The 13,325-nt window shown below is 37.2% G+C and overlaps 1 protein-coding gene across 1 annotated transcript; it reads left to right on the top strand.

The window, feature by feature from the left end:
* Positions 1-7,386: 7,386 nt before the first annotated feature.
* DSPP (dentin sialophosphoprotein) lies at positions 7,387-13,032 on the top strand. The gene is made up of 4 exons (XM_066233782.1): positions 7,387-7,437; positions 8,878-8,964; positions 9,097-10,095; positions 10,558-13,032. The coding sequence occupies exons 1-4, from the start codon at positions 7,387-7,389 to the stop codon at positions 13,030-13,032; spliced, it is 3,612 nt and encodes a 1,203-aa protein (XP_066089879.1).
* The last annotated feature ends 293 nt before the right edge of the window (positions 13,033-13,325 follow it).

The following is a 13,325-nucleotide window of genomic DNA, read 5'->3' as shown; positions in this document are numbered from 1 at the left end:
TCACCAAAGATGCCTGTCAGAGATGCTGTACATCTGCCCACATGGAAAACCACTACTCATTTGTCTTCTGCTGATTTGTGAATCAGTTTGAATCAACTTGAAATAATTTGAGTTAGAACATTCATTCTGTGTCAGTTCTGCTATTGCTATTCTTGCCTTAGTTTTGACATTTGGCTCAGTTACTGTTTATCCAAATTTAAGAAAACAGGAAGGCAGATTGTTCAAAGTCATGGTAATAGAGTAGGCACTAGGTTAAGAATTCCAGTCCAGATTCTTTCCTTAAGAACATAATAACAATCCTAATGAAGGGTTTTTAGATAACTTTTTTAGTTACTAAATTGGTATGGATATCTGACTCCAGAAAATTTTAGTTGTTTGGTTTCTATAATAAATTGGGGTTTATATTTCCTTTTGAGGACCCGTATTAAAACCGTAGTTTTAACTGATTAGTTTACAGGATTTGAAATGGTTTAATTACTTTTTTTTTCTTAATAGCTTTATTAAGGTGTAATTGATGCACAATAAACTGCACATATGTAAGGTGTATAATTTGCTATATATATATATATACCTGTTAAGCCATCACCACAATATGATAGTAAGAAGTACCCACAAAAATTTCTTCATGACCCTTTTATAATCCCTTCCTTCCACCCTTCTCTCCACCCCTGGCTCCCAGCTCCATGAAGTCACTCATCTATTTTTTCATTATCGATGAAACTGTATAGTAGGCCAAATTTTTAAATGACCTTCAGTGACTTGCACCCTTTTATAATTTCTTCTCCTTTGATTATGGGGAGAAAGGGATAAATGTGATGAAGTATCATTTTCATGATTTTGTCCTGTTATGTGATAAAAAGGACTTGACAGATGTAATTAAGTTTCCTATTTAGTTGATCTTAAGATACAGAGAGTACTTGGATGAGGCTAATTTAGCCAAATGAACCCTCTAAAAGTGGAGGTACACTTGGTGATTTTTTAGAAAGCAATAGAAAGGCCCTGGCCAGTTGGCTCAGTGACAGAACATCTCATGGTATGTGGAAGTCCTGGGTTTGATTCCCAGTCAGGGCACACAGGAGAAGTGACTATCTACTTCTCCACCCCTCCCTTTCCCCTTCTTGCTTTCTCGAGCTCTCTCTGTCTCTCTTTCCCTCTTGCAGCCATGGTTTGGATAGTTCAAGCAAAGTTGGCTCCCCGCACCCAGTTAGGTGCTGAGGATAGCTTCATGGCCTCGTCTCAGGTGCTAAAACAGCTCAGTCGCAGAGCAACGGAGCTGCGGTCCAGATGGGCAGAGCATTACCCAGTAAGGGGCTTGCCTGGTAGATCCCAGTCGGTGCACATGCAGGAGTTTGTCTCTGCCTCCCTGCTTCTCACCTAATTAAACAAACACACACACACACACAAACCCACAAAAACAAAAAAATAGAAAATAAACACAGATTTTTGTACATGAAAATGGGGGGGGGGCTGCCATAAGAAATTTCTAAAAGATAGAAGTGGCTTTGGAATCTGGCAGTGGGTGGAGGCTAAAAGACTATTAGTAAAAATACAGATGTTAAAGATGCCATTGGTGAAGTCCCAGAGAGATTGAGGAAGACATTACTGGAATGTGGAAGAAGGAGGATGGTTAGCTGCATGGAAAAAAGCTTAGGAGAAAGCTTACCTGGATTGTGTCCTTCAGTTATGTGCAAACCAGAACTTTAAGCAATGACCTTGATATATAGATCAGGAGATTTCCAAGCAAAGTATTGGGGATGCTGCCTGGCTTGCAGTAAAATGCAAGAGGAGAGAAATACATTGAGAGAAGAACTGTTAAACAGAAAGAAACCAGGACCTGATGATATATTGAAAATACTCTGCCTCTTAAAGTGCAAAAGGTGCTAAAATTTAGAGATTTGTTGTAAGGGGAGCATGATCTAGAAAAAAGGAGTGATTCTACAACCTTGTGCTGAAAGCTGGGAAAGTTATCAAAATATCTGAATATTCTTTCACAGGAGATTAAATATTCTCTTCACAGATCTTCTCTTTCAAACCAGAGGAACTCTAAGTAGTTTTAGAGCATTGCCCTTCAACCATCTCAGCAAAATCCAAAGGTACAAAAAGATCTGTGGATAGAAATTTTGTCTAAGTGAGTCCTTGTGAAATTCATGGAAGGCTTCTTAAAAAAACTTTTTATCAATAGAAATGCTGCCTGCTTAGATTAAAAAGGAAAATTTAGAGAATATAAAATAAAAATAGACTCTTGAGGGAAGGTTTTTAACTACAAATTTAATTTTTCTAATAGGTATAAGGCTATTCAATATTCAAGCATCTACTTTTTCAGTGAACTTTGGTGGTTTTATGCAATTTATCCATTTTATGTGAGTTATCATATTTATTGGCATAAAATTGTTAATAATATTCCCTTTTTAATCTTTTAATGTTTGTAGAATCTGTAGTATTTTCCTCTCATTCCTTATATTGATAATTATAGCTTCTATAAAAAACAGCTTTTGAATTCATTGATATTCTCTATTTATTAAAAAAATTTTATTGATTTCAGTTCTGATATTTTCTATTTCCTTTTTTTGCTTAATTTGAATTTAATTTTTTTTTATTTTTGTTGTTATGTAGGGTGGAAGGTGAAGTCATTGTTTCCAGACATTTTCGTTTCTTTTCTAATACAGGCATTTAGTGCTATAAATTTCTCCCTACAAATGCTTAGTAACATCCTGAAATTTTGATAAATTATGTTTTCATTTTCATTTAATTCAATACATTTTGAATTTTCCTTTGGTTTCTTCTTTTACCTATTGATTACTTAGAAGTGTGCTATTTAGCTTCCAAATATTTGGGTTTTACAGAGATCTTTCTGTTACTAATTTCTAATTTAATTCTATTGTGATCAGTAAACATACTTTGTATGACTCAAATTTTTTTAGATTTACTGAGATTTGTTTTGGGACCTAGAATATGGTCTATCTTAGTAAGTGTTTGAAAAGAATGCTTATTTTTCTATTGTTGAAGTGTTGAATAAATGTTAGGATCAAGTTGGTTGACATTTCTTTTTAAAACTTTTTGTTTGTACTGATTTTCTGATTACTAGTTCTATCAATTATGAAATCTCTGACTAGAACTCATGCTCATTCAAATTAAAGAATAAGAAAGGTAGGTTCAGTTTTGCTCACTTCCACCAGTGTCTCTGTGAATGATGGTGTTGTGTTATTCCCAGGAGTGACCTAAGACTCCTTAAAACTTGGTTAGATCTTTTAAGCCACCCACATAAACATGGTGTCTAAATAAAAACAAAGTGCTTGCTATGACAACACAGCATCAAAGCAAATCCTCTTTCCATTCTCCTTATGCCCTTTCAACCTTACTGCTATCCTTGTCATAGTCCTATATATAAATTCTGAGGTTGTTCTGTGTTACTGTTGGGTAGTAGGATATTAGCAGTCAAACATGGTTCATATCTTTTGTTGCTATAACATATAAAAATGATTATTCCTAAAAATTCTGAACAAGTTCATGAAAAGACATAGATTGTCAAGTTTCTGAACTCACAAACTAAAGAAATAGCTTAGAGATTATCTCCATTATAGCACAGTCTGGGGTTTGAGGGAATGGTGAGTTCAGGTACCACAAGTTTCTGCTAGAAACTCGATCTTGTTTTTTTATTTTGTCCTCCACAGCTGACAGATAACAGAGATAATTAACAGCTAAATCTTTTGTCTGTACATACTTTTGCATTTCTAACTACCTTATAATACAGTTTTGGTATTTTGAGTATACATTTTAAAACTTAGTTTGAATAATAAATTGATACATTTTAAAACTTCACATAAGTAGTTTGATCAGAGAGATTTCATAATTCTCTCTGATTTCAGAGATACTATTCATAGATTGTTAAAGCCACCTCTTGGCTCAATGCCAAGGCTGTAGCATGTGGACAGTTTCTTGAATTATAGCACAGAACATTTAATACCTACCTCAGGAATGACAGGGATCTTAAATAGGCAGTCATATTTACTAAAGAAACCTAGAGTTTTCTTAGATTGCCAATCTTAGTAAGACAAGAAATGTCAGGGTGATAGAGTTTAAGTGGCTCTTTTCAGATATGTTACACTGATTCTCTATATTTAAGATGCAAAACAGCCTCCCAAATGCTATTTAATTAAGAGAAAGTAAGTCTAGTCCCTTTGGAATCGAATGGTTCAGTGAACAAATACATGTCAGCAGGTGAAGGAAGTGGAGGAAGTTATTATGTGTTTCATAGACATGGTGGCATGTTATAACCCTATATCAGGGATCCTAGGCACTGATTGGTTGAGAAAATTATGAAACTGTGTTTAAATGTCAGCAGGTACAAAATTATCATGCAAAAGTCCAGGACAGTGTACCACTCAGTCTTCAAAGGAAAAGATAAGAAATCCTGGATTTTCAAAGTCCCTTTGAAGGCTTTTAAGGTAAGATGAAACACCCTCTTTACTCAGAACCAATATTTGTCTTTAGAAAGAAATTTGAATTTCAAAGAAGTCAACTAGATTTTATGAAGTGAATAACCCTGTGTGATTAGGTTTCCCCTTCCCTTTTAACTTGTTAAATAAAGGGTTTGTATTAAAAGATAATGGAAAATTATGTGGTGAGGAATACTAATGCCATCTAGAAAAACATTGCATTACTGAAGAATAGGTTCCTCCCCCCACAGCCAATGTGTTAAAATGTAAGTTGTTAATAAAAAGAGTATATATATATGGTGAAGCAAATATATATTAACAACAGAATGAATGATTAGAATCTTTTATGTATAATTCATTAAAGTTTCAGTACTGTTATTTTTACCCAGGAAAAAAATTTTTAAGAATCTTGAGTCTAGTTAAAGGCAGTTTTGGGGGGTGGGGCTGACCAGTGCCATGTAAGTTTTGGTGGGAGTGAATAAAAAAGAAAAGAAACAATCTCTTCATCTTTTTAAATACTAAAAATAGTAAAATTTTAACACTGAATCTGTTAGGAAATAAACATGAATTTGATTTAATATATTATGTTACATTTATTTCAAAATCTGTCTAATTCACTCAGTGATAAGCTCCATGAGGGCAGGGCTCATGTCTGTTTCTAGGACTCAGTATTTGACACATATTAGGCCTTCAAATGTTTGTTGAGTGAATGAATGATTCTCAGCTTACATTTAACTTCTTGGTCCCTAAAAAGAAAAAATCAACATTTGACCTAAAAAATTATTATTTCTTTTGCTAATTAACATTAAGGTTTTAAAAGCTATATTAAAAGCTATATTAATAGCTGGAGATACACTTCTACTTAGAATAGCTGGAGATCTTGACTTCTGTTTCAAAAAAGGATTTCCATTTTGCAATATGATACATTTGAAAAAAGAAAGACATGTTGCTAAAAATTGGCAAATTGAGGTAGAAATCTGATAATTATCTGGTTGCTTTGGTTAGTTTTGATAAGAAATTAGGTAACTCAGATTTTAGAAATCTAACTTGGGCATTCAAACAGGGCTTTAATTAGGCTTTGCCTTTCCCTTACCCCCCCTCCCCCAATAACTAGGTAATTGCTAAATCTCATCTCATTTCTGACAATACATGAAATAATCCGAAGAGGCTTCAGACAGATCTTAAGTCTCTGCTTTCAGGCTGACAGGACCAAAGGCATTTATGTAGGAGTCTTTTGAGCCATTTATCTACCTGTGGAAACAGTGATGAGCACCATCATGAATTGTGCAGTTGTTCAGGAGTGGGTCTGAAAGGGACCTAATGTGATCAGATTTCTGGATTGCAGTTTAGAAATGGGGCTGCAGATAACCTTGGCCTTCAATACAGGTTCCTTTCCAGGGCACTATGACTCCTCCAAATCACAGTGTAGACTGGCCTTCTTCAGAGTCTATATAATAATTAGGTTTGGGATTGCAAAGTATGGTATAACCCTGCTAACTGAATAACTGCCCTTGAACTATGCCCAGAGCTCTGCATTATAATTGTCCTGAGGTCACCTCAGCCTCGTTTTTAATCTATAGCATTTTGGAAGGAGGTCTTGACTTTCTGCTAAGCAGCTGCAAGTAATTCCAGAACTGTATCCTTTCTCCTGTGAAGAAATGCTAATAATGTTATGGCAGCTAATGTTTGCTGAGGTTTTATTATGCTTTCACTATCAACATTAAATTTAATTAAAGCTATTTTATAACATGCAGCATTATAACCTATAAATATAGTGGGAGTTCATAAAATAAGAGTAAAACTCTCCTTTCCTTTTCATAGTAATGGTCTCATTACATCAAGCAATCCAATTTGCAGTGAATAGGAATTTAAGTTTTTGATTCACATAGACTATATATCAATACATGCCTGTTCCAGTGCATAAAAAATACATGTATATATATTAGACCATTTCTGAATGTGAATTTAACAGAAATAAAGGATCATGTGTTTAGAAGTCCCTCGTAATAATTATCATTTATTAAGAGATTGCTAAATACCCGGGATTGTGCCACGTATTGCTATACTAATAAGTACATATTTAGTCATCAACAATATTCATTAACTGTCTTTTTCTGTGCTATGTATTGTAATACAAGGATTATCAAGACATTCTTCTGGGTCTGAGGAGCTCTCAGTGGGGCAGGGGAACATGTAAGATGCTACCTGTGAGGTGTGCAGAGCTGCCAGGTGTAAAAAAGAGACACCTAACCCCTCTGAAATGGGGTCGGACAAGGCTTCTCAGAGAAGATTCTTCTGCTAAGACAGTTGGGGAATCTTCAAGTATAGGTTAAATTATTATCACAGACAGAGGAAACACTGCTTAATAAAGTGCTTAAATTTGTCAAACTCACACATCAGGTAGCAAAGATAGAATTCAAACCCAGGTCTCTAAATCTAAACTTTATGTTTTTTCATTAGCTGAGGCTCCCTCACATCTGTCCCTTACCTTCTTGATTAATCAAATTGTATGAATTTATAGAGGATATAATAAGTGCTTCATCTTTTAAGTCCAATCTTAGCACAATTGCTTAATATTTGATTAAACTATTCAGACAAGAGAGGTATTATCACCATCAAGAACAGCAGGAAGACAAAGTTATGGTTATGACTTTGTGGCTACATGGTTGTTCCCCTTCACCGGCAGAGGCAGAGAAGTCTAGGTGGCCACATTGGTGCTGAAGCCACTGATGCCCTACATATCTTAGTGACCACCCACTTTAGGTATGTTCTGGAACATGGAATCTTGACAGCCACCTTCTTATGCTCAATAAATACTCCTTGCCCAGGAAAAAGGCAAATGCTTACAAACCAAATAATATACTAATGCAGTTATTATCTTTTGCTTTATAAATAATTTTGTGCTATTCTTTTTCTTTTAAATAGCCATTAACTAATATTTCTAAAGAAAATGAAGATAGTCGTATATTTTTGCATTTGGGCAGCAGCATGGGCCATTCCAGTAAGTATGTCTTCCTCAGTAAACATCTTTACTTTGCTACCTCTTTTTATCTAACATCAAATACATATGTATATGTATTTCCTTAAGACTTTGCTGATAAGCTGAGCCTAAACATTTAGATTTGTGTTAAAGACTTGACAAGGTATCTCTGAGATCTCAACAAAACCAAACATGACTTCAAAGTCATCTCCAATCAAATTCATGATGTTCCGTAGGATTCTTATTTAAAAATTCATTCAGATCAGTTTACATTTAATGCCCAGAAATCATAAAGACTTGTTTTTCTTTGCTCATGTGCTTTGAGCTTCATTTTTTTTGTGTGTGTGAAAAAGACACAGAGAGAGAGTCAGAGAGATGATCAGATAGAGACAGACAAACAGGAAGGGAGAGAGATGAGAATGATCAATTCTTCATTGCGGCACCATAACTGTCCATTGATTGTTTTCTCATATGTACCTTGACTGTCAGGTTACAGCAGAGCTAGGGACCCCTTTCTCAAACCAGTGACCTTTGGGCTCAAGCCAGCGACCTTTGGGCTCAAGCCAGTGACCATGGGGTCATGTCTATGATCCTACACTCAAGCCAGCAACCCTGCGCTCAAGCTGGTGAGCCTGCGCTCAAGCCAGTGAGTGACCTTGGGGTTTCGAACCTGGGACCTCTGCTTCCCAGTCTGACACTCTATCCACTGTGCCACTGCCTGGTCAGCCCTGTGCTTCATTTTAATATCAATAATGCCTATATTGTTTAGGAAGTTTTCAAGAAAGAAAAATAGAAAAAGAATAGGATTTTTTTAAAATGTAGGAGATAATCAATGTTTTATTCAGAGAGTTACTTTTTGTATGCTCACTGTAGAAAATTTGGAATAGACAGATAAATACCAACAAAGAAAAATTAAGAAAATTTACATATTTGTAATTTTATTAGCCAGCTGCTATGGTTAACATTTTGATATGTTTTTACAATACCAAACACTTTGGTATTTATGTAGCTGAGTATTTTCTCAACTTTTTCAAATGTGCTCCTAAAAAGCACAGAAATAGTTTATTATTTGATTTTCTTCTGCACTGACTCTGGTTATACTAACTAATCTCCTAAGGGTTTTGGCCTGGATTATACTTAGGTTGAATTTTATGCTTTGCAAGAAGCTTATTGTACAGAAATAACAAACTTCTATCTTTTCATCTTTAGAAAAAGCTGTTCCTCTTCTATAATTGAGATAAATGGCTTGGTTAATTCTTCAATAAAACAATTGTAAAAAAATATCTGTATGCTCATTTAAATCTATATAAGCCCTGTAAAAATCATTTTTCTTTTCTACTTGATTAAAGCATAATTCAGCCTTTATGTTGTATCTTTATTTTCTTCTTCTTTATTTAGGGAAAGATGTGTTGTGTGTATCTGTGCATGTACACAAAGTAAGAATATTTTTGATTTTGGCAGGTTCCTCGAATAAAGCCATTGGAGAAATATGCTGTTGGCAAATCTGTAAATTTCAATCTTCCAGCAAAATTAAAAGCGCCAATACAGGTATAGAATATAAAATGTGTTTCTAATATGTTTTTAGAATCTATTACCTTTCAAAAAATTAATGCCCATATTTTCAGTTTGTGTTACTTCACGATGATATTCACAATTTATTTTGAACTTTTACTTTTCCAGGATGAATTAGTTGCTAATGATGCCACCAATGGAAGTGGTGTCCCCATGCATGAAAATAAAATGGGAAGGCAACAGTATACCAAAGATTGTTACAAAGTAGGGACAAATGGCTCTGAGTGGACAGAAGTAGGAGGGAAAAGTTCTTCTATACACCCCATGTTAGTAAACGAAGAAGGGAACTCTGAGGATACAAATGGGGGCACAGGAAAACCAGAAACATATGGTCATGATGGGATACATCAAAAAGAAGATACTACCATAGCCACTGGTATAAGGGAACAAGTAAACATTATTGACAATACTGGAGCACAAAATGGAAGCAATATTAATGGAAATACTCATGAGAATTCAAAAAATGAGGATATTGGAGATGCAACTCAGAGTGAGAATACCACTGCTGTTGAAGAAGATGAACATCAAGTAGCTGGAAGCAGTAACAGTACACACCACGAGGATGAAATAAATGGTAATTCCTGTAAAAATGAGGATGGTACAAGTGGAATAACACCTCACAAAGAAGGTGGGAGAAATGGTCATGAGGAGGCAGGGGTAACACCAGGGGAAGGTGGAGCTGGCAATAGAGAAGATTCTGGTCTAGGTAATTCTGATGGGAGTCCTAGTGGGGATGGAGCAGATGAAGATGAAGACAAGGGCTCTGGAGATGATGAAGGTGAAGAAACAGGAAATGGAAAAGAGGGTGCTGATAACAGCAAGGGGCAGGAGGAGCAGGGTCATAGAAGAGAAGATGACAATGATAATAGCTTAGATAAAAATTCAATCAGTAGTGAAGATGATGACCCTGAAGACAAAGAAGATCTCCATGACATGGATGAAGATAATGCCTTCAAAAGTGAGGAGGATTCTGATGGTATTCCAGAGGAAAATGATAACCAAAGAATAGAGGACATCCAGAAAACCAACCACAGAGAAAACAATGATGTGAAAAATGGAATCACCAAAGAATCAGAGCCAAATTCTAATGGGAAAGGTCAAGATAAGGTTAGTTTGTGAAGTTGATTTTTTTAATGGTAGTTTAAATTCTATCCTCTGCTCCACTAATGGTAGCACATAAATACATTATGTATTTTTGCACCTAAATTACTTGAATACTTGATGGGAAAGTCAGAATCCTTACTAGACTTTGATATATAACAATTTTAAATATCAGACATTTCTGAAAACTTGGTTATAATTCTAGAATAATCTTATGCTAAATAATGGTTGCACCATGTAACATTTTATAAAAGTTTCTACTAAGTCAAAAACGTGGATGGGATGTTATATAATCTAAACATTAGAGCACTTTCAAGTACTGAATAAAGCACATTTTCACAAAAATAATGTTTCTGAAGTAAACTTATGCTTCCCTGGTCACTTTCTTCAGTCAGTCTCTCTCAGACTAATGCAATTTTGCAGTATAACATTCACTAGTTAACCATTCTTCTTTTAATTATTCCATAGGGAATAGAAATGGAAGGTCCCAACAGCGGCAACAGAAACAATATTACCAAAGAAGCTGGGAAAGTTGACAAAGAGAGTAAAGGACAACATGGAATGATTATGGGCAATGGAAATGTCAAGACACAAAGAGAGGTTGACACTATGCAAAAATCTGGCCAGGAATCAAAACCTGGAAATAAAGTTGTACATGGCCAAACAGGTAGTGAGAGTAACAGTGCTGGATATGATAGTTATGAGTTTGATGATGAATCCATACAAGGAGATGATCCCAATAGCAGTGATGAGTCTAATGGCAATGATGATGCCAATTCTGAAGGTGACAATAACAGCAGTAGCCGAAAAGATGCATCCTATAACTCTGATGAATCAAAAGATAATGACAATGACAGCTACAGTATATCAGATGCTAATGATAGTGACAGTAATGGCAATGGTAATAATGGGAGTGATGATAGCAAATCAGACAGCAGCAAAGATAAATCAGACAGCAGCAAAGATAAATCAGACAGCAGCGACAGCAATGACAGCAAATCAGATAGTATCAACAGCAGTGACAGTAGTGACAGCAGTGATAGCAAATCAGATAGTAGTGACAGCAGTGACAGTAGCGACAGCAGTGACAGCAGTGACAGCAGTGACAGCAGCGACAGCAGTGACAGTAGTGACAGCAGTGACAGCAGTGATAGCAAATCAGATAGTAGTGACAGCAGTGACAGTAGCGACAGCAGTGACAGTAGTGACAGCAGTGACAGCAGTGATAGCAGTGACAGCAAATCAGATAGTAGTGACAGCAGTGACAGTAGCGACAGCAGTGACAGTAGTGACAGCAGTGACAGCAGTGATAGCAGTGACAGCAAATCAGATAGTAGTGACAGCAGTGACAGTAGCGACAGCAGTGACAGTAGTGACAGCAGCGATAGCAGTGACAGCAAATCAGATAGCAGTGACAGCAGTGACAGTAGTGACAGCAGCGACAGCAGTGACAGCAGTGATAGCAAATCAGATAGTAGTGACAGCAGTGACAGCAAATCAGATAGTAGTGACAGCAGTGACAGTAGCGACAGCAGTGACAGTAGTGACAGCAGTGACAGCAGCGATAGCAGTGACAGCAAATCAGATAGTAGTGACAGCAGTGACAGTAGTGACAGCAGCGACAGTAGTGACAGCAGTGACAGCAAATCAGATAGTAGTGACAGCAGTGACAGTAGCGACAGCAGTGACAGTAGTGACAGCAGCGATAGCAGTGACAGCAAATCAGATAGCAGTGACAGCAGTGACAGTAGTGACAGCAGTGACAGCAGCGACAGCAGTGACAGCAGTGACAGCAGTGATAGCAAATCAGATAGTAGTGACAGCAGTGACAGCAAATCAGATAGTAGTGACAGCAGTGACAGTAGCGACAGCAGTGACAGTAGTGACAGCAGCGACAGCAGTGACAGCAGCGATAGCAGTGACAGCAAATCAGATAGTAGTGACAGCAGTGACAGTAGTGACAGCAGCGACAGTAGTGACAGCAGTGACAGCAAATCAGATAGTAGTGACAGCAGTGACAGTAGTGACAGCAGCGACAGTAGTGACAGCAGTGACAGCAGTGACAGCAAATCAGATAGTAGTGACAGCAGTGACAGTAGCGACAGTAGTGACAGTAGTGACAGCAGCGACAGCAGTGACAGCAAATCAGATAGTAGTGACAGCAGTGACAGTAGTGACAGCAGTGACAGTAGCGACAGCAGTGACAGCAAATCAGATAGTAGTGACAGCAGTGACAGTAGTGACAGCAGTGACAGTAGCGACAGCAGTGACAGCAAATCAGATAGTAGTGACAGCAGTGACAGCAGCGACAGTAGTGACAGCAGCGACAGCAGTGATAGCAAATCAGATAGTAGTGACAGCAGTGACAGCAAATCAGATAGTAGTGACAGCAGTGACAGTAGCGACAGCAGTGACAGTAGTGACAGCAGCGACAGCAGTGATAGCAAATCAGATAGTAGCGATAGCAGTGACAGCAGTGACAGCAGCAACAGTAGTGACAGCAGTGACAGTAGCGACAGCAGTGATAGTGACAGTAGCGACAGTAGTGACAGTAGTGACAGCAGTGACAGCAAATCAGATAGTAGTGACAGCAGTGACACCAGTGACAGTAGCAACAGCAGTGACAGCAAATCAGATAGTAGCGACAGCAGTGACAGCAGTGACAGTAGCGACAGCAGTGACAGCAAATCAGATAGTAGCAACAGCAGTGACAGCAGCGACAGTAGTGACAGTAGCGACAGCAGTGACAGCAGCAACAGTAGCAACAGCAGTGATAGTGACAGTAGCGACAATAGTGACAGCAGCGACAGCAGTGACAGTGCATCGGACAATAGTGATGAGAGTGACAGCAAGAGTAAGTCTGGTAAGGGCAACAACAATGGAAGTGACAGTGACAGCGACAGTGAAGGCAGTGACAGTAATCACTCAACCAGTGATGATTAGAATAAAAGAAAACCCCACCAGGTTCCTTTTGTAAAAGTTTGGTGAGTGATGGGAAATCAAGATTTTAAAGTAAAGAGAGAGGAGAACTAAACAGAGGACAATGTAAATATCCACAGAGAATGAGGGGAATTAATTCAAACTGGCAAGCTTCAGTCCAAGTCTTAACTCCCTCAAAGAAAGATTCCGAATGTGTGACCTTTGGTACATGCATGTTAAAATATATTTGGAAAAAATATTGCTAAAAGTGTAAATCTAAATATAAAAGAACAATTAAAATATTCTTTAATACTTTA

The sequence above is a fragment of the Saccopteryx bilineata genome, chromosome 5 (assembly GCF_036850765.1).
Source record: "Saccopteryx bilineata isolate mSacBil1 chromosome 5, mSacBil1_pri_phased_curated, whole genome shotgun sequence".
In the NCBI taxonomy this organism is placed as follows: domain Eukaryota; kingdom Metazoa; phylum Chordata; class Mammalia; order Chiroptera; family Emballonuridae; genus Saccopteryx; species Saccopteryx bilineata.
This window is presented reverse-complemented; position numbering and strand designations above follow the sequence as displayed.